The 20,929-nt window shown below is 48.9% G+C and overlaps 3 protein-coding genes and 1 long non-coding RNA gene across 11 annotated transcripts in view; 3 read left to right on the top strand and 1 right to left on the bottom strand.

Annotated features, from left to right (window-relative positions):
• The first annotated feature begins 44 nt into the window (after positions 1 to 44).
• On the top strand, positions 45 to 4,107 carry LOC108153006 (protein zer-1 homolog). 4 transcript variants are annotated; one of them, XM_017282750.2, is made up of 9 exons: positions 45 to 290; positions 1,094 to 1,445; positions 1,513 to 2,321; positions 2,397 to 2,521; positions 2,616 to 2,787; positions 2,867 to 3,028; positions 3,097 to 3,258; positions 3,328 to 3,801; positions 3,853 to 4,020. In XM_017282750.2, exons 2-9 carry the CDS (start codon positions 1,142 to 1,144, stop codon positions 4,018 to 4,020), a joined length of 2,376 nt encoding a protein of 791 aa, XP_017138239.1. In that variant the 5' UTR covers positions 45 to 290; positions 1,094 to 1,141. The 4 variants fall into 4 exon arrangements, with proteins under 4 accessions (XP_017138239.1, XP_017138240.1, XP_017138242.1 ...); XM_017282751.2 differs by having other exon boundaries at positions 1,074 to 1,445; XM_017282753.1 differs by lacking the exon at positions 45 to 290 and having other exon boundaries at positions 1,142 to 1,445; positions 3,328 to 3,477; positions 3,556 to 3,801.
• Positions 4,108 to 6,643: 2,536 nt separating this feature from the next.
• LOC108152933 (protein rhomboid) lies at positions 6,644 to 18,402 on the top strand. 5 transcript variants are annotated; one of them, XM_017282624.2, is made up of 7 exons: positions 6,644 to 6,848; positions 6,906 to 6,998; positions 7,072 to 7,095; positions 7,165 to 7,341; positions 16,737 to 16,967; positions 17,028 to 17,439; positions 17,504 to 18,402. In XM_017282624.2, the coding sequence occupies exons 1-7, from the start codon at positions 6,669 to 6,671 to the stop codon at positions 17,854 to 17,856; spliced, it is 1,470 nt and encodes a 489-aa protein (XP_017138113.1). In that variant the 5' UTR covers positions 6,644 to 6,668; the 3' UTR covers positions 17,857 to 18,402. The 5 variants fall into 5 exon arrangements, with proteins under 5 accessions (XP_017138113.1, XP_017138115.1, XP_017138117.2 ...); XM_017282626.2 differs by lacking the exons at positions 6,644 to 6,848; positions 6,906 to 6,998; positions 7,072 to 7,095; positions 7,165 to 7,341 and adding an exon at positions 14,929 to 15,129; XM_017282628.2 differs by lacking the exons at positions 6,644 to 6,848; positions 6,906 to 6,998; positions 7,072 to 7,095; positions 7,165 to 7,341 and adding an exon at positions 16,328 to 16,494.
• On the bottom strand, positions 6,805 to 14,809 carry LOC108152935. The gene is made up of 7 exons (XR_001774862.2): positions 14,394 to 14,809; positions 13,939 to 14,329; positions 13,753 to 13,862; positions 13,161 to 13,613; positions 9,137 to 13,040; positions 6,944 to 9,078; positions 6,805 to 6,869 (listed from the first exon to the last, which is right to left on the bottom strand). It is a non-coding gene; the product is annotated as an uncharacterized LOC108152935 (long non-coding RNA).
• A 1,136-nt stretch (positions 18,403 to 19,538) lies between the features above and the next one.
• Positions 19,539 to 20,929, top strand: part of LOC108153706 (cohesin subunit SA-1) — a 47,092-nt gene continuing 45,701 nt past the window's right edge. The window contains exon 1 of the mRNA XM_033387062.1: positions 19,539 to 19,920. The gene's annotated coding sequence lies outside the window, so the exon portion shown is untranslated. The remainder of the gene's footprint in view (positions 19,921 to 20,929) is intronic.

Raw genomic sequence — 20,929 nt, 5'->3', positions numbered from 1 at the left:
AAGTATATTTCGGTATATTTCTGAGGGTCAGAAAGTATATTTGATCGAGGAGACCGCGGTCACACTGCCTAGAACTCGTACAAAGAAAATAGAAATCAAAAAAATAATAATGAAGTGATTTGACGTCGAAAAACGCAGCAAATACAATTGTTGGCGCAACTTAAGTGCTGTGCCTAGGCAATTAGTGCTACGCATGCAACACAGGACAGTTGGAACCAATATTAAAACGAAAGTTAAACTCGAGCGCATCGCAATAGTAGCGAGGTATTTTGCTGGCTGACAAGAAAAAGGTACATAAAGTTGGGATGATGATCTGATCCCCCCCCAAAAAGCTGCGCTGCTGCAGATTCTCGGACCCTCTCAGCTGTTGTGGGGACGGGACTAGTGATTGACTAGTGACTGCTGCTGTTGCTGCTACTAGGAGGACTGTCGCCCCCTGTCCCTATACAAAAACGCGATAAGGCCAGACAGAGTGTCTGTCGCTCGCTGGCGCTTGCAAGCGTTTTTTCAATAACTACTACGCACCTACACAGAGACACCACGACACACGACAAACGACACAACACGACGCTCGCAAGTAATAGTTTGTTGGCATTTGAGGTGATCCGTAAAGCTCGAATCAGCGAATGCTCGCCTCATAAATATATACAGATTTTCCGCCTGCTTCCGCTTGACTTGACGCGGCTGCTATGGCTGCTGCGGCAGCAGACTTTAACCCAAAGCTTAGCCCCGTTGAGGCATAGGCCCCCAGACAAGGCGAGACAATCAATGGATTGAGTCCCGACTTTGTCCTGCATTAGAACACCTTCTAAGACAGCACCACACCGCACTCACACTTGTGGGCTTTTAATTGTTTGTTATGTAATTGTTGTTGCTATCGGACATCCGAACATTTGAGCACAGATTAGGGGACACCCCGCACGCCCCCACGCACGTGTCGTGCCATTTGGGAGCGGGGGGAAAGCCTTGACTTGAATTGAATGCTATTCTCGATTTCCATCGATGGCGAAACCCAACCGAACCCAATCTACCCCTCGGAAGAACAGAATAGAACGTTCTTTGATGAATCATAGATACTTTCATTTACCATTAGACACACACCATTGAGTCACTGGCGGATAGCAAACAAATCGTGCCCAAGATGAGCTGTAAGGTGCGATTGATGGAGGACGGCTCACTGGACGAGGAGCCGCTGACACTGAAGGAGATTGCCTACCAGAAGCTGTGCAACAATCTGGACATCATCAGCAGCTGTCGGACGGACAACAATCAACGTCTGCTGAATGCCGGCATTGTGCTGCCCAATGAGATATGCGATGGCTTTCTGGAGAACTATCAGAGGTTCAACAGGCCCCTGGACGATAATGTCATAAAGCTATTCGAAGACACACAGCGCACATCGCTGAAGATTGTTAATCTACGCAACAGCACACTCAGCAGCAGGGGTAAAGACTTTAAATGGTGATCATCGCCTTTCCGTAAATGATTCGTTTGTTTTGTTTTTTATTGCAGGATTGGAGACTCTGATGCGCCACAAACTGTTTGCCCTATCCATGTGGTATTGCGACATGATCACCGTGAACTCGCATCACCTGCTGGCCCACTATGGCGACAGCTTGCGCTCCTTGGAGCTGGGCATTAGCTCCCATCTGCTGCAGTATGCCGAGCCGAATGAGAAGGAGCCGGTGGACTTTCAGCTGACATGTCCGCATCTGCGGCGTCTCGTCCTCAACGGCGTGGTGATGCACCATCGTCTACAGTTTGCACATCTGCATGACCTGGGGCATCTGGACCTCACCTCCTGTGTGCTGGCCAACTTCAGCTTGGAGGCGTTGGTGATGCTACCGAACCTCCACACCCTGATCCTGTTCAATGTGTGGCCGATCGCCAATCAACTGCATGCCATCTGCTGCCTGCGACGCCTGTGCACGCTCGACATCTCCATATCCAGCTCGGGTAATGGCCACGGCACCTACGATCTGCCCGATCAGACGCTGGAAATGCTAATGGATAATCTGCGCCATCTGACACACCTGGATATCTCAGGCACGAATTTAGCCGGCAACGGAGTGGCCACCAAGGAGTCCACGAATGCCAATGCCAATACGAAAATGGAACAGCAGCACTTTGCCCTCACGGACATACCAGGCCTGGCGTCCCGCACCCAACGACCGCTGCAGTTCCTCGGGCTCTACCATACGGCCCACTGGGCATGCAAGCGCCACGATATACCCGCACTCGAGGTGGCTGGCGATACCAATGAGCAGCAAATACTAACAGCAGCTCGTTACTACCACGACAGACCCGTCCTCCTGACAAGGGTACGAACAGACGAAGAGACAGGTTTCTGTGAAGCTCAAGAATCCCTCATTGATTTGTCTTCCTTTTCTGTTTAGGTACTCAACGATCTGTATCATCTGTTTCGATTTGAGAACTGCAAGGACATACACACAGCACTGGATGCTGTGCTCTCAGCCATGGATCGGCATCTAAAGTTCAAGCACATGCAAATCTCTGGGAGGTAAGATTGCCTTTGCCCTTGCCCTTGCCTTTCACAATTGGGAGCTAATTGGGAGGCTAATGAAACGTTTTCTTTTTGCTTGTTACTGTTGCAGTGCCACACTGTTCTACATCGTTAAGGGCAGGGAGCGCTCAAAGTTTGGCACTTTGCTGCGCAACCACATCATACGCACGCTGCTCAATGGCATGGAAATGCATCACACGGACGATACAATGCTGCGGAATGGATATCTGACTCTCACACAGTTCCACATGCCAGCCGATGTGGTAAGAACCGAAATCGAAAGACCTCTTGCTGCTTTCCCTTCCAATCGATTGATTGTTCTCTGCTTTTTCGTTTGAATAGCTGTTTGAGTACGAACGTCTGATTAAGATACTGCTGCACGGGGTGTCGGAGACAGAGCAGGAGGGATTCGTTCAGCGTATTGCCATCTATTTGCTGAACACTTTGGCCTGCCAGGTGGATGGACGACAGAAGCTCTTCCTGGGCGAATTGGGTGTAGTTAATGTGAGTTCTTGAAGTCGCAATGGATGGAGGGAGGCAGAGACTGTATTAATCATTGATATTGCATATAGACCATGCTGACGCTGATCAAGGATCGCCTCACTCGCTCCGTATTCGATGATGTCATGGAGGTGGCCTGGTCCACCATGTGGAATGTAACCGATGAGACTGCTATTAATTGTAAGAGATTCCTCGATGGACGCGGCATGGAGTATTTCCTTAAATGTTTACACGTGAGCAAAGCCATCCACCATCCACAAAGCATTGAGAAATCCTAAATAATGCATATTCTGCGCTCTCAGACCTTTCCCGATCGCGATGAGCTGCTGCGTAACATGATGGGGCTGCTGGGCAATGTGGCAGAGGTCAAATGGCTGCGCCCCAAGCTGATGACACAGGAATTCATAGAGGTGTTCGCCCGTCTGCTGGACTCCTTGAGTGATGGCATCGAGGTGGGTCGAGCGAATGCGATTGCGAGACGAGGGCGACTAGAGAATGGTAATGTTAACCGTGCTAACCTGCGCTTCCAGGTCAGCTACAATGCGGCTGGTGTGCTCGCGCACATTGCATCCGATGGGGCCAATGCCTGGACCATCAAATCGCCCAGCCGGGAGCATGTGCTGGACCGCATGGTGGCCGCCATTCAACGATGGAATATCAAGAGTGAACGGAATATCAACTATCGCAGCTTTGAGCCCATACTCAGTCTGGTGCGCTGCTATGAGACGCCGCAATGCCAGCACTGGGCTGTCTGGGCATTGGCAAATCTGACACAGGTGAGTGTTTGGAAAACAGGATGATTATACCACCCCTGACTTCTGTCTTAGGTTTATCCGGAGAAATATTGCCAGCTGGTGGAGCAGGAGAATGGCATACAGATCCTAAACGAGCTGATCGAGCATGAGAGCCCCTACTGTGAGATCAAGCGCATTGCCCGTTTGGTCATCGAACAGTGCGATTCGGGGTCGGGATCAGAGCGTATGGTCGAGGGCTGAGCCAGCGCTCCAACATCAACACCAACAACAACAACAGCAGAAACAACAACAACTGCAACTGCAACTCCATCTAAATAATTAAATATTAGAAGAATACATCGCGATATGATATGATATGATTGATTGATTGATCTATATCTGTATCTGTAACTGTAACTGTAACTGTAGGACTTTGAGTTTTTGTTGTACAATTTTTGTACAATTTGAATAGGCTTTCTCTTTTGTCCTTTCTCCTTATCCCTCTCTGTTTCGTACTTCGTATTTCGTAGTTAAGTGAAAACGTGTTATATTGTTCAAGAGATTCTTACCCCGACTTTTAATGTATAATTCGAGTGCGAAGAGAAGATAAAAATGCCCCGATGAAGGGCAGCCGGAAGACGACAGCAAATAAGCATAATATCCCCCGATACATATACAATTCATAGGCTACTATACACATATACATAACATATATATATATATATATATCTGATATATAAATTGTTGTAAGGCAAGCAAGATTATTTTAGGCCCCATCGTGAGGAATGTACATATTGTTAAAAACCGAGAAAACGTAAGAGGATCGTAGGAGGAACGTACGAAACGTAGAAAAAGAAAAGGCAAAAGCATGAGGCAGCTCCAGATTAAAGGAACAAAATCCTTAAACTGTAATCCGAGTCTTTCTTTGTCTTTAAGCTGTATTTAAAGGAAAACAAAAACAAAAAGAAAAACAAAAACATACATACTTATATAGGTACATATATCTGTTCGATTCTGTTCCTAGATTTGCGTTGATTCCGATGCTTCCTTCCTGATTTCGTTATTGCATCCGTTCTGCATGGAATACGATATTTGATATGTTTTCTATATTAAGTAGATCCCTAGAACATAAGTCTATAAGTAATGACTGTAAATAATTGCGTGTAACAATTTTTTTTAGAGTTTTTTTTTCCCCCCTCCTTGGCATAAATAATATTTATAACATTGTATGTTATCATTAGTTACACCTTAAACTGTAATCGTTTCTTCTGGGGCCAGAGCACCGGACGTGTAGCAGAGTGCAAAGCGGAGAGACCTGGAGACTCTACACCTTCGCGTGGGAAGCGGAGACCACGTCTGCGACTGTGAAGTGGAGGCGAGACCTTCTTCCTGTATTTCAATAAAGATACACACACACATGTGTCTCTGCTGCTGTGACTGTGTGTGTGCACATAAATTGCGGTAGTCGAAGAAGTCTGCGATAGCGAAGGAGGGGAGGTGGGTTGCGTCATGGCGGGGGTGGGTGGCACCGATGACGAAATGCCAACGGGTTGGAAATGACAGCCAAAGCGCATGTGCAGTGGGCACGAACGCGGTCCATCCCCAAAAATAACCCAACCCTTAAGCGCTCTCATTCACCTGCTCTCGCCACACACACACACACTCCCGCCAGTTTCCACTCTCTCTTTTCGCAATGAAGTTGACGGCGCGCTCTCTGTCACATTTTGCCGCCCGGTGAGGACAGGACGTTCGTTTGTTTATTGTTGAGTCCATGTAAATGTGCTTTAATCGGGGAAAAACAACGGTAAACATAATTAATAAGTCGACAATTAGTGAACTAAAGTAGAGAGCAACACTGAAGCGGTCAAAACTGCATTAAGTTCGAATAATAACAAAGCAAAGGCCCGGCCCGGCCCGGCCCTGTGTTCCGTGTTCCCCTATTCCCATGGTTGCACCCATTCAACGGCATTCGGGAGCAGAGAGGAGAGGAGAGAGAGAAAAACAAGTTTTCATTCACAATCGCAGCGCGAATTTCATTCACAATACGGGAGCAAGCAAGCAATCTTTCAATCAATGGAAATCGAATCGTTTTATTCAATAAATCGTAAACAATAATTAATCCGGCAATTGCTGGCAGTCGGCAGCGGAAAGCAGCAAACGAAATGCAAAACAATTGTTTGCTGGATTCTGCGCAGTCGCGGGCATAACATCAACAAGGAAACTGCAACCGGAACCGGACCCTTGTCGGAATCGCCGCTGCCTTTTGTAAGATCAATAACCTCTCCTCTTATCAGCAGTGCGAAGGGGAGGGAAGGAAGAGTGCAAAAGGTTGCCATGGCAATGAAAAAAACACACACACACACGAACAGGGAAAATAGAGCGAAGAGAATAGAGCAAAACAAAAGAGAGACAAACAACAAAAGGAAAAAGAAAACTGTGTTCCATGCATGAAATAGACTAAGGTATTGATTACCAATTTTAGCCTATGATTAAAATGGAATCTAAGTTCTTTCTGGGCCCGCAAAGTAGTGCAACAATTCCAACGAGCGACAAATTGTAACAAATAATTTCACAGGCCACACACAACAAACTACAGAAAAAGATTTCTCTCTCGACTAAGTGGGATTCGAACCACCGCAGAACAAGAACAAAATCTCGCGCGACGTCTCAGCGGACTCGACCAAACCGATGGCAATTCTTTTGGGCTCTTAATGCCACATGAAGCCCGAAAGCTTTCAAGCCAAAAGCTTGCCGGCGAAGCTTTTCGTAAACATTTTATTTATTGTACATTTATTGTATTCTTTTATTCGCAGAAACAAAAGACTGTTTTACAATCACTACTCTAAGAACACCCCAAATAAAAAGAGGAAAAAAAGGAAAAAGATCAAACCTGGATAGCAACGTAGTGCATGAGCATGTGGCCTGGCTCCGAGCGAGGCAGCTCGCGGGCCCTGGAGATCATCCCCACGAGTCAGCAGAATGCAGGCGGTAGTAGTCAGCAGGAGACTCTGGCCGATATCGAGCATATATCCACCATAGCTGGATCGCTGGCCTCCATTGGGTCCATATCGCACACGCAAATGAGATATGTAAGTCCTCCAAAATGATAACTGAAAGGAGATCTGTTTATATTTTGCACTTCTCAGCAATGTACAAACGATGCCGGCTACGATACGGAACATACCTCCCTAAACTCGGACTTCGACGAGGCTGAACTGCGCAGGGAACTGCTGAGAGATGTGAGTTCTGAAGAGTTCTGATACAGCAGACCCCCCACTAATCATGTACTTTCTTTTGTTTCTACCTCCACAGAAATGGAAACTCCTCTTTGACATGGTAATTACGGCAGGGATACCCCTCTGCAAGGTCTAGCCAAGACTGAATCCTTCTTTCTTTTGCTTGCAGTTCGATCCTGAAGGTTTTGGTGAAATATGCGTCACGGAATTCTTATTGGCCCTCACATCGCCGGAGTTCCTCTCCCAAGTGCCTATGAACAAGCGAGAGCTGCTGCTAGAGCGTGCCAAGAAGGCCCAAACGCCCACTGGTCCCGGCTATGTGACGTTCCAGGACTTTGTGAATGTGGTGAGTGCTGTGCTCCAGCTACGGCCCATGTGCACCGAATACAACATCAAACTCGATTTAAGTGCAAACACAGGTGCAAAGTATGTACGCCTCGGATTCCTCGGAATCGTCGGAATCCTCGCAATCCTCCGGTTGGGCTCGTGTTCAAACAGAGTGCAAAAGGAAGGACACCACACACCGCACCACACCACACCATACCACACCATACCACACCATACCACACCACACACTCTTGCTTGGCAAATGCAAAAAGTACGCTCGGCAAATAGACGCTGTCGCTGTCGCTGGCTCCTGCCTTCTACCTCCGTCCTTTCCCTCTGACTCCTTTGGGGCCGAATGAGCGTTACGCCCGGCTGGACATTTGATTGTTTGCCTGGTCGTCGTGCTGCTGCTGTTTGTCCTGATGTGGTGCTTACTTACATTGATCGAAAAGAGTGTCCAGCTCAGTGCTTTCCCTTTTAAGCTCGGCTGCAGCTGTTGCCACCTCGGCACTGACTTCTTTTGGATTTAGCTTTGATTGGCAATCGTACTACGTACTATTGCATTTTGATTGATTCTCCCCAGTTGATTGGCATGCACACATGAGGACAGACAGACAGACACACACACACACACACACATACACTCCATGCATAATCAATTCCTGAGTGTGTGCCCCACCCCCACCCCATTTCTTCGACTTCGACTTCAATTGTTTGCCCAAAGTGTCCTCAAAGTCATGAATTAGCCATGGCCATCAGCAGCAGGACAATGTCTCTATTTGCCTTCTATCTTTGTGTCCTTCGCTCGCTCGCTCTCTCTCTATCTCTCTCTCTCCTTCTCTCTTTCGCTCTGTGTGTGTTTTAGTCTAACGGTAATTGTGGATGAGCGCTCCTACGGAGGTGCGGTGCCCATTCTTTGCACAATGCACAATGCACATCCCCTGTGAGGACATTATTAGGTCCTTGTTTGGTCACTGCCTAATGCATTTGTTATTCCAATTGTGGGTCCTGCCTCCGCCCCTGCTGCCGTTGCTGCTGCTGCTGTTGCTGCCTTTTGTCTGTGGCATTCATATCTTTAGCATCAATCTGGAGATCCTTGTTGCAATCTTTCGTTCGTAGACAACATATTTCCACTTAATTATAAATTTCAATGATCTGCAACTGGCAGTGTGGATGGTGGATGGGGGATGCTGGATGCTGGATGGTGAATGGTGGGGATACCATATGGGCCAGTGAGGAGCAGGACCTGCCTTCGAACGAAGGAATGCTCCGAACGATGTCTGCTCTGGCAATGCGACATGCATAATGCAGAGAGCCGCTGCTGCCGCCGCTGCTGCTGCTGCTGCTGCAATGGAGATTGCCCTCCGATGATGATGATTGTTGAATTTTTAACAAAAGCTCGCACGTGACAAATCCTTTTATGGCAGCGCAGAGAGCCCTGGGACATGGGACATGGGACATGGGACATGGAACATGGTGGGGGCACCACCGATGATGACCACAGTGATGGTAGCGACGACGACGACGACGCCACCGACGGGGCAGATATGTGTTGAACGTTATGACAACTGGTAGGCACGAGGCGGCTGCTGCCGCGACTGGTCTGTCGTTTGTCTTCCGACGACGACGGCGACGGCGACGGCAACGGCGAAGAAGAGGCCGCATCTGGCATCAGGCACACAGCAGGAGACTACCGGCAGCCGGTCAAGAATCAATCTGATGCGTGCTCTGGCCACCACAACGAACACGGGATGCCCTAGGACGAGTACAATTTAGTAGAATATTATTATCAAAGAATTGAAAGGGTCACAAACCGTGGATGTCGGGCATCGGGCATCGGTTATCTGGCTATCCGGTAATCCGGGTATTGGTAATTCCTTTCTTAAGTCCCGCTTTGACCTTCTTTGAGGCTCCCCGTCCGTGGCGAAAAGGGTAAGCACTTTTAATTGCAGTCGGAAAGAAGAATCGGGCAGGGCAGCAAAAAGCAAGAACGCCGCCAAGGAGCATTCTTGCATTAATCAGAAAGTCAACGGAGCTGCCAAGCATTCGATCATTCGATCATATAGCAACCGGGCCCCGGCCCCGTACCAGTGGTACGGCCTGGTCTCTCCCCATTATCATAATCAGGAGACGCAGCTGGCAGACGCCAAAGCTCCCAGCTCCAGCTACAGCGCTAACCAGCTGAACCTGAACCTGAACCCGAGACCGAACCTGTGCCGAGCACGCACCAAGAAATTCCAGCGGCTTGTCTTGAATGGGGGCCACTGTCGTGTGGAGAGTGGGTCTCCTCTGTGCTGGAATGCACAGCCAGCCAGCCAGCCAGCCAGTCAGCCAGCCAGCTGCTGCTTCTACATCGAAGATCGAGTTTATTGAATAAACATTCGCGAGTGGAGCTCCAGCTCCAGCTCCAGCTCCAACTCCATCCTCCGCCGCGGTGGCGTCTGCTGCTGCTGCTGCTCCTTCTGTTGATCTCCAGCTCCGATAGGCGGCGGGAATCAGATCAGATTCGGACTTTGGAGTCCGCTGCTTCGAGTGCCTGGCTCCTTCTCCTTCCTCTTGCATCTTCTGATTCTGTTTCTGGTAGGTGCAAAATGCCTTGCGCCTTGGGCTCAGGGGACGCCTGGCAGAAAACCTGGAGGCGATCGATCGCCAAGAGATGGCGACGGCGACGGCGACGACGACGACGACGACGCGGTATTAAATCAATGCCAATCCATAAATGGCCTACGCGGCGCGTAGATTGAATTGGAATCTCTTGGCGATTTCATTATTCTGCAATAATATCGCGCAAATCGATGCTGGGGTTGGAGGCACTCGCGCGAGTGGCAAACATTTCTGGTTAATTATGAAAGAGAGCTGTTACCCAATGAACGGGGAGTGGGGATAAGATCGAGATTGGAGATTGGAGAACACAGATGCTTGGCTCACTTTCCAATCCGTATATTCCTGCAGGCTTTAAAGTTCTCTTCCATTTAAGTCCTTGAACAAACGAAATAATCCAGAGGATACGACTGTCCTCCCATTTAATCGCTTTGACGTTTCCCCCAATTTGATTCGATTCGATTCTGTTCTGTTCTTTGACGGACGCCAAAAACAAGTGGGTTCCCTGTTTGTTCCGCCTTTTTCTCTGCTGATGGCTGGATGCTTGAACCTTGAGTTGTGGATGGAGTGGACGTGACAGTGCCAAAAGATGATGTCGCTTGTCCAATTCGCGTGCGAACATCCACTCTGACTCCCACTCCCACACATCCTTCACCATTCGGCATTGAGTTCTCCTCTCTCCACCTCCACCTCCACCACCAATCGGCATCGAGGTTCTCTGTGCTACTCCATCGGGGGCATTGCTTGTCCTCCTTCGGGTGGGGGGGCGTGGGCATTGGTTCTCCTCCTTCCTGGTCATCCATCGAGCAGCATTGGTGCTCTGCTCTTCCTCCTGCTGACGATGTTTGGTCAATGGTCAATTTGGCAGCCGTTTATTTTGATTGTTGTGCATCCGGGGGCAAGGATAATGGCGTGCAAACGACATGGACCAGAGCCCCATTCCCTCCTCTGCGCTATCGTCACGAAACGCGAGGAGGATGAAGGACCATGCACATAGATGGTGCCATATCCTACTCCTCCTCCGTCTGGTATCCTGCAGCGTCGTCCTCTAGGTCCAGGTCCCGTTTTTCGCATATCTCGAAATGATCATTTTTGCATTTTATTTGTGCACGTCCCGTGTCCCGTGTCCCGTGCCCCGTGTCCAGTGTCCAGTCCTGGCTCCCAGTGGTTCTTCCGTTCAGCAAAGCTGCGTCTGCAGGTGTTTGTCCCGAATACGAGTCGAGTTTATGTAATCCCCGGCCACACCACCACCGGAATATTTATCATCGCAACATTTCAGGAAATCGAATTTTTGCTTTCATTTTTGGTGGGGGGGGTGTGTGTAATCCGGCTCTATTTGAACACTCTTTCGTGGGGGGAAGGGGGGGGGGTTTTGGGTTTGGAAATCAAATTAAATTTCATTTGTTCCCTGCCCTGCCCTGCCACCCTTCCCGCCTGCCTGCAACATACACAGAAACATAGAAACGAAACGAACTAATTATGTTGAAATAAATTTAAATGGGGCACAGAGCACCTGACATTTACGACAACATCATAAAACCCGAAACAGAGAGTCCATTCCAGTCCAGTCCCGTCCCGTCCACTCCAGAGGGGTCAATGATTGGGAAGAAGCTACATTGCTTCTGTTTCTGCTGCTTCTGTTTCTGCTGCTGCTGCTTCTGCTGCATTCCTCGTTCAAGCTCAAGTGCCTCGTATAATTGCTGTAGTGTCGTGTCCATCCAGTCCAAGGCGGAAGCGCAGGCACGGGGTGCGCAATGCGCACATCATTAACCTGTGACCCGACCCATACGCTAATTAGACATCAGTGGCCATCCTCTAGGCCTAGGCCTGGGTCTAGGCCTAGGACACGCGTTGCTCAGGTTTACACCTACTACTCTCCCCTCAACGGCAGTGGCAGTGGCAGCGGCAGCTGAATCGTCAGATTGCGGCTGCTCAGTGGGTTGGAAAACTCTGCTTTCGGGACTAGAAATGTTTGTGTTTTGTTTTTTCGTTGGTTTTTTTGGATTGTTTAGAGCGATATCCGATTTCCAGGCATATGCTTCCTCCATTGGCGGCACGCCCCTTCAAAGGCAAGCACTGGCCCTAGTTTCGAACAGCAGTCAAACAATGCGTATGGCTCAAGTGGAAGGAAGCCGCTGTTTGGGACTCTTTTAGGTTTGGTTTTTGCCTCCATTTTTGCCAATCTGCTGCTGCCAAACAATGTGAGGAGTGGCTGTGCTGCTGCTGCTGCTGCTGGAGTGCCTCGCGTGTCATTCCATTTCCGCTTGCCTCAGAAATCGCAAATCAAATACAGAGACGGCGATGGAGATGGAGCGAGCAAGCGACGACGACAGCTGCTCCTTGGGACTGTGCCGTGCCGTGCCTGCTCCTTTGCATACACACATACGCAGGGCAAGCATATCCTTAATCTATATATGGAATGGAGTCGCATATAGCTTTTGATTTGCAATACAAAAGCCAACGGGCGGTGCTGCTCTGCTCTCCTCTCCTCTCCTCTGTTGTGCATTCCCATTCTCAAGACAATAGACGGCGTCAAAGGCCAAAACGTCAAGGTAGTAGAACATTTTCCACTGATTCATGGATTTCTTAATGTCTTGACAGTGCGTACTCGTACTCGTACTCCCTCTCTCCCTCGCTCTCGCTCTTATTTGGATTGGAGTCTCCTCGTGTTCTTATTGTTCTTGACATCGCAAATACAGGAAACTGCTGTTGCTGGGAAAGGTGCAAACGAACTTCCGCTCCAAATCAGTTTTCGATTTGCTTTTTCCCTCTCGCTTGCCGCTGCCTCTTGCCGCTTGCCGCTTGTCGCCTGTCGCTGTTTTCCATATCCATTTCAGAGCTCTTTTTGGCTTTCAGCTGCTTGTTTGCACTTTTTCCTTTTTGCCATTCGTTTTGTTGCCTTTGTTGCTGCCGCTGGCACGCGCGCGTCCTGCACTTTGGAGGCAGATGTCATCAATCCACAGATGCAAGGTAGATTCGTCCTCGGGCTTAGGGTTTAAGGATGGCGATGGCAATGGCGATGGCCACTAATCAATCATCATCTAGCTGCCCCAAAAAAACGGTAGCGCCAAAGCCAAAGCGGCTGAAAGCCTGATTACCCTGTAATTAGGCAGCAACCTGCCAAAAAAAAGGCAAATGTGAATTTAATGAGTAAAAATGTGATAATTAGCGGACATAACCGGACCCCCGACGAGGCCGACAAAGGTCAGAGCCGAGGCGTATCCTCCTCATCCTCACCCTCATCCTCTCGTTTCTCATCTCGTTTTATCCCAGGACTAATTACAGGGCCAGGGAGGAGTCCCAGTACCAGTCCGAGTCATTTGGCTAGACGAAAACCCACCAGCAGAGGCACAGGCACCTCAGCAGCAGCAGCAGCAGCAGCAAGTGCATCCGTTCTGCTGTAATTGCTGATTGCTGTGTTTGTTTAAGATTTAAACAACTGCTTTCGAAGGGGGGACTGCGATGCGATGTGACGCGTTGCGTTGCGTTGCGGCCTGCCTGCCCTCCAGCGGAATGCAAATTGAATTAGGCCTTGGCATAATATTGTCATTCAATTAGATGATCCGTTGGCCAGTGGTTGCGCGGGGCTGCTTGCTCGTGCTGTGCCACAAACAACAAACAAATCCATTCCCATTAAATGAGCTTAGTCTTGTGCTCCTCCAGCCTCCAGTCTCCTCTCTTGGCCATGGCCTGAAAGCACAAGAATGAACAAATGCTAATCAAATGGAAGATTTTATGAGCTGCCAAAGGAATGTCACTCAAGAGCCAGATGGATGGGTATGCAGCATCTGCATCTGCTGCTGCATCTGCAGGCGGACATCCCACCCACCCACTTCTACTGCCACTTGTCCAGTGTCCTTGCGGGGACACCTCTCTCGTCCTCCTGCTGCTGCTGCTGCTCCTACTCCTGCCCGACTTCAGTTTATAAATATTGCTCAACTGTTTGGAATAAAAATGTCAACACGGAGCCAGAAAGAGGTACGAAATGCATAATAGAGTGGTATACAATGCTCACCGCTGGCCGACGACGCTGCTGCCGCTGCCACTGCTGCCTGGCCACCAACACGGCACCACCGCCGACGGCGGAGATGTCCTTTTTTGCGCATAGCCATGGGCTGACACACACACACATGTGTGTGGTAGTGGTGGTGCTGCTGCTGCTGCAACGGACGTAATTCAAAAGAATTTTTTCCATGCCATGCCTCATAGAGGACCGCCGCCAACGTTGTAGTCGTTGCTCCCCTCCTCCTCCACCAAAAGGCAATGGGCCATGTTTGACCATGTCCGGGATCCTGGTTCTGGTTCTGGTCCTGTCCTGTCCTGCCCGTGTGTTAAATGTTTTGCGTCAATTTGTCGCTTTATGTTTGCGACGCGACCCAAAAAAAAAGAAAACACACACACAGGCCCTGCGGAAAGGAGCAGAACGTGAATGGAGCAGCGTCCACAGTCCACCGTCCACCGTCCACGTACCTGGTGACGTCATGCGGTGACCAGGCAGGCTTCCATTTGCTCTTGGTCTGCGTCTGCGTCTGCCCAGGTAATGACATTATCAGCCGCAGCAAGGACACTGTTCGGTGCCACGTCGGAGTCGGCATCGGCATCGGCGTAGGCAACCCATGGCGCGCAGTGGAGTCACTAAACAAACGATAATGTAATGCAATTCTTTCGGCAGCCCAACCCTCCTCCATTTGGCCCTTTTTCCCATGTTGTGTGTTTTGATCGCTTGATCTTACCGAAAAAAAAAACACCAAACCCCATTTGTCACTTGGCCACAATGCATCTGGGTGTTCCCATTGTTGACAACACAAATTCGTAAGGCATATTGTTTGTGCAATTGTAACAATTCAATACGAAGAATTTTTATCGGAAGTAAATCGGAGCATTTGATCTTTTTGGTTTCTTTTCTTGTTGTTGCGAAAAATTATAAATAATTGAACGTTACTCAACACTAGCCAGCAAGTGGACGTGGCAGAATGGCGGGAGAAAAAGAAAGAGAGAGAGACAGGGAGAGCAAAAGAAACTTACGCACGCCGGCGGGAACGATGTCGTGTCTGACGAGACGCTTCCATTCAACACAATAATTTATTAGTTAAGTGTTGAGTGTTATTTGTGATTACATTATAAATTGTGTTGAATTAGCCAAGCATCATGAATTGATTGGAAAGCAGAAAGCAGAGAAAATCCAGCCGGTCTAGGATTTCACCGCGTAAGTGTATCTGTGCTGCTGTGCTGCGCTGCGCTGCGGTGCGGTACTGGAAGCTCGTGTAGAGTTTAGCATGCATTTCCAGTAATTGGAAGCACACCCACACATCGATACATATATGTACTGTGCTGCCACCTTTAGCTGTTTACTATGCAAATATTGTGTGTGTTCGTGTGTGTGTGTGTGTGCGTGTGTAGAAGCGAGACAAACAGAAGTGGAGAGTAAATGGTAGCCGCATGCCGGCCGTCCCCGCCCCCTCCTGCTTTTTGGCTGGTGATTTATCAATTAAATAAAATTTGATAATTACTAGCATTAAGCAAGCCGGCAGCCTAGCGCTGATTAACCACAAGTAGTAGTGACACTGGCCCGGCCCGTTCTCACACCCACTCTCTCGCCACCACCCCGCATAGCGGAAGTAACTATTTTGTGAGCGTTCTCTTGTTTTTTTCTTCGGGTTTTTTTTTTGCCCTGCGGCTCTGAAAACTTAATTTGTGGCGGTTTTTTCTTGTTTTCCTTTCGTAATCGTGCATTTTAATTGCGTGTAGGCTTCATTTGGATTCCTCTGCAGCCCCCCTCCTCCACCGTGGCAGTTCCACTCGCTTTTAATTAAACACAATACACATTTTCCGCCTTTTGCAGATTTTCGTCTTGTTTCTGTTGTTGTTTTATGAGCCGCCTTAATTGCGTGGCCCGTTTCGCATCTTTGTTAACATCTTAATTACATAATAAAAATTATTTAGTTTTGCGCTAGTCACACACACTGCGCGTAAGCCAAATGCGAATCCAAAGAGTTGTGTGTTCATAATTTTATGGCTCGTTTAGTTTTGGGGTTAAAGATTTATGCTCGCAGATTCGCAGACTCGCAGATTCCCAGACCAGACCCTCAGGCTCTCCAAAAACCAAAAAGAAACCAACAACAACGGAACGAGCGGAGAGAGTGCGTGGTGCTGTGCTTCCTTGTGTGACTGTGTTTATCTCACTCCAACGCAGCGCATTCCATCAAGTGTGGAGAATAGGAACAACAATGCTACGTCCCCTCCGAAGATCGACAAGTCTCTCCCCTGCGTGCTGCTATGTCCATCCCATTCCAATTCATTGCATCAAAGGTGGCTCCCCTGAGCGCGTGTGTGTGTGCGTGTGTGTGACTATGGCCGTCCCACTCCAATGCAATGCATTCACAGTTACAATAGCACTGTTACGACAAAACTCTCCTCGGGGGCCACCATGTACTCGAACTTGCGGGTTACCACCCGGAGGAAGCACAGCTTGTCGGTGGGATCAATGTCCCGGACGGCGCTCTGGGCCAACTTCACAAAACTCGAATTCAAATGCTTAACGATCCCAACCGCCGTGCTGTTGTCGAAGGAGGTCTGCATCAGAGTGTCCGAACCATTCTCAGACACCACATAGCCAATCGCTTGCTCCGTGATGCGCGCCGTATTCTCCGCATTGCTTTGGACGACAGTCGTCAGTTTCTTGAAGTTAGACTTATTCATTGTAGAAAATATACATATGTATCTATATACTGTCGGGGCTGATGTTGAATTGGGGAGCACAGCTTTCTGGGATCGCTCTTCTCATCCTTTCCACCCTTTCCGGATCTCTTCCAGATGAGCGGCAAGCGCACGCGCAGCTTCAAATGCGCAGTCCATCATCGGGATCGCGAGGTCTGCTCTGAGAACGACTTTCAGCTGGTGCTGAACGAGCCGCCGCTCTTCAGAAAGATGGTCCATGCCGTCGCGATGGAAATACTCCCCGAGGAGAGGGATCGCAAGTACTACGCGGACCGGTACACCTGCTGTCCGCCGCCCTTCTTCATTATCCTCGTGACCGTCGTTGAGGTACGCTCTAATCCCCTGCTCGCCGAGCCGAAGCTTCGTCTCTAATGATTCTCTCCGTAGCTGGGCTTCTTTGTGTATCACACGATGGTCACGGGAGAGGCCGCGCCGCGAGGACCCATACCCACCGACTCGATGTTCATCTACCGACCGGACAAGCGGCACGAGATCTGGCGCTTCCTCTGCTACATGGTGCTGCACGCCGGATGGCTGCACTTGGGCTTCAACGTGGCCGTGCAGCTGCTGTTCGGCCTGCCGCTGGAGATGGTCCACGGCTCGACGAGGATCGCCTGCATCTACTTCTCGGGCGTGCTGGCCGGCTCGCTGGGCACCAGCATCTTCGACCCGGAGGTGTTCCTGGTGGGCGCCAGTGGCGGTGTCTACGCTCTGCTGGCCGCCCACCTGGCGAATGTCCTGCTCAACTATCACCAGATGCGCTACGGCGTCGTACGGCTGCTGCATATATTAGTTTTTGGTAAGAAACGAAGAGCCAAGTAGCCACAAGGCGAATCACCACAATCTCTTGTCCCGTCTTGCAGTTTCATTTGATTTTGGTTTCGCCATCTACGCGCGCTATGCTGGCGAGGATGTGCTGCTGTCGAGTAGCGCCGCCGACGATGTTCAGCAGCACCATGCCGCCACGGAGGCCGCTGTCTCGTTTGTGGCCCATCTGGCGGGCGCCGTGGCGGGCCTCACCATCGGACTGCTGGTGCTGAAGAGCTTCGAGCAGAAGCTGCACGAGAACCTCCTCTGGTGGATCGCCCTCGGCACCTACTCGGCCCTGGTGGTCTTCGCCATTGCCTTCAACATCCTGCACGGCTTCACGTTGTTCAATATGCGCATGGAGAAGGTTCGCGTCACGGAGACGTACTTCAACGACTTTCAGGTGTGAAAGGAGGAGAGACATCTTGGACACCCTGCTGTATCCTGCAGTATCCTGCTTTGTTTTTTTTGTATTCGGTTACATTTTCGGATCGTTTCTGTTCATTTTCGTTCCGTTCCGTTGGAGTTTTTATTGTTTTTTCGGAAGGCGATTAAGTTTGCAGTTTTCTAGTTTCTAGTTTCTAGTTTTCCAATTTCATTGTTTTGTAATGTGCGTATCTGTACAATCAGGCAGGTATATCGAGCACTATATCTATATCTACATATATCTAGGGGACAAATCGTGTGTCGTTTAATCCATTACATATTTTGTTCTATTTTCGGTAGTTAAGTACAAAGAACCGATGCGAAAAGTATTATCAGAGATCATTGAATTAGAGATATTTACAACAAATCGAACTGATTAGGTGTAACATAATGCTCAAGGAATTCGATATATATACACACATATATATAAATGCAAGACTTTCTAGGGATAAACAATTTAAGCTGAAAGAAAAAAAAATACAAAAAATAAATATATATATTGCTTTATGCGCTATATGGAAACCGATAATGGCAATGCACTAATTAATCGAAATTCGAACGGGCCTTAAAACACACACACACACATTGAGATGATGATAATTCCTACCTCAAAATAAAAGAGAAAATATATTATGATTGGATTGGATCGGTTTCAATTTGATATAGCCGCCGTGCATTTATTATCGTCACTGCCAGCCAGCTTTTATGGATCAATCGATTTTGCATCAAATATACACCACATTTTGTATTTACAATGTTTGTTGTACTTTGTAAATAAATTGAATAAAGTCGAGAATTATTTTGTTCAATCAATTCAATTTGAATTTGAATTTGAATTGGGCGCCTTCCCACAGGAGCTTAAGGTGTGGTTACACCTAAGTTCAAGGTGTGGTGACACTCGTCGCTAGTCTCCACGATCAGCGGCCATTTTTGGAGAGTTCGTGTTCGTCGGAAAAGTCGCAGTGCGTTTCGCGTCGCGGTTTTTTGTTGTGTTTTCGCGTATTTAACGGTAAAGAACGGCAATTTAGTCATATAATTTAACGGGATGTGACAGCCTGTCGGGGAGCAGTGAAAAAACAACTACATATATCTCCTGACACGTCCACCTTTGCACCTCCAGGAGCAACCACCTACAATATTGAATATTGTCTACAAGTCTCCACGATCGGTGGAGTGAAAAAATCGCATTGCAAATCGCGTCGCGGCTTTTGTTTTTGTTTTGTTTTTTTACGTATTTAAAGATAAGGAATGGCAAAAGAAAGCATATTCCTTCGGGGGAACAGTGACCAAACAACAATTTCTCTTGTCCAAACGTCTCCACGATCAGGCGACATTGTTGGAGAGTTCGTGTTCTGCCAGCAAATGGAAAAGTCGCAGTGCGTATCGCGTGGTCGTTTCTTTCGGGTTTTCGCGCATTTAACGATAAAGAATGGCAATCCATCCTTATCATTTCACGAGTTATGACATATCCTGACGGGGAGCAGTGAAAAAACAACAATTTCTCTTGACACGCGCACCTGGGCCACGACAATGTCGCCAACAGGAGCCCGCACCCACACAGCGCCACCCGCCCCGCCCCACCCTTCCGCACTCCTCCAAAACAACTTTGGCTTTTTTGCGAGGCTCCGTTTTGCTGTGTTGCGTGTTTGTGACATCTACATTTACGTCCAGGGTGATTCCTTCACATCACCCCCCACCGCTCGGCTTCGCCCGCATCCTCAGCGGCAGTGCAGTTAACAAATCCCAATCCCAGCGGAGGGACATGGAATTTATGTTTTATTTGTGGATACGTACACATTTCACCGTTAAGTCATTCGTCAGCGTTGTCACACCTAACGGAAATAAGCAACGGCAAAGGAAAGGAAGCGGAAAGGGAGGCGGAAGGAAAAGTGATGAGAAAACAAATGCAAAAGATGGAATAAAATAAGCAACAACTGTGTCCACGCGCCGATTTCCTTTCGGACAAAAGATGCCGCTGCTGCTCCGCTCTGACGCTGATTAATGTTGGAAATGTGATAATTTGATGCTGCCAACGCCAGAACGAAAGGTAGGTGGAGGAGGATTAGCAGTGCTAAATGGGAGGTGGAGAAGTGTCCACTGTGCTATGGCAGTGGCTGGAATGTATTCCAGGAGTGGAATGCATTTTAAATGAGGGATAGGGCTGAGAGAGTGGGCTGCATCTCAATTCTCCAAACCACCAGATGCTGCTTTGAGGGGAAGCGAGTGGGTGTGGAGAGACTGGAGACTAAGAGAAGGCAGGGGTGAAGAGAGCGATGTTTAAAGGAAAGCGGAATTACAGCAAGAGTTTGTGTGGAATGGAATGGAAGAGAGTGAGTGGAATCTATTCCACGTGGAAGCTCGAGTGAAGAGAGATCCAATAAATGGATCAAGAAGCGTGTCTTTTCTTTCGCTTCAAGTCCCACTAAGTTTTCTCTGGCCTGTGGCTAATACTTGGATTAACCGCCAAGACTCCACTAAGCTGCGTCTTCTAAAGTGGGGATGGGAATGGGGATGGGGATCGGGACGGGGGTTAGGGGGAACGAATACCAGGCTCTGGAGTACATAAATCATATCAATAGCCGGTCCCGTCCAATCGAGGCTTCGGCTTCGGCTTCGAGTGCAGTTTGGAATTCAACATTGCTGGAAATTCCTGTGTCCGCTTCTGACTCCCCTCCTGGCCCCGCTCCCCACTCTCTCCGGTGCTGGGGCTGGTGCTGCTGCTGCCCCATCCGATGCGGTGAGCAAACAAACATGTTTATAAAAAGTACAAGTTAATATTTATGTAATTCAAACAGATGCGAATGAACGAACGAGACAAGGAGATCATTACCTTGACATATTCAGGCACACACACGCGCGCGCTCACACGCGGATGGTCCATCCGTGAGGCATTCCACAGAAACAATGAGGATGGGAGGAGGGAGCACGCGACCATGTACCGCAGAGCAAGCGAGAGGAGAGAGAAGAGAGCAGAGAGCAGAGAGAGGGACGGACAGACAGTGCGTCCCACGCGACGCAGAAATCAACCTGCGAGAGGACGGGGCCTTTTGTTTTGA

Source organism: Drosophila miranda, chromosome XR (assembly GCF_003369915.1).
Source record: "Drosophila miranda strain MSH22 chromosome XR, D.miranda_PacBio2.1, whole genome shotgun sequence".
Taxonomy (NCBI): Eukaryota; Metazoa; Arthropoda; class Insecta; order Diptera; family Drosophilidae; genus Drosophila; species Drosophila miranda.
Note: the sequence above shows the minus strand (reverse complement) of the source record. Positions and strands in the feature narration are given on the sequence as shown.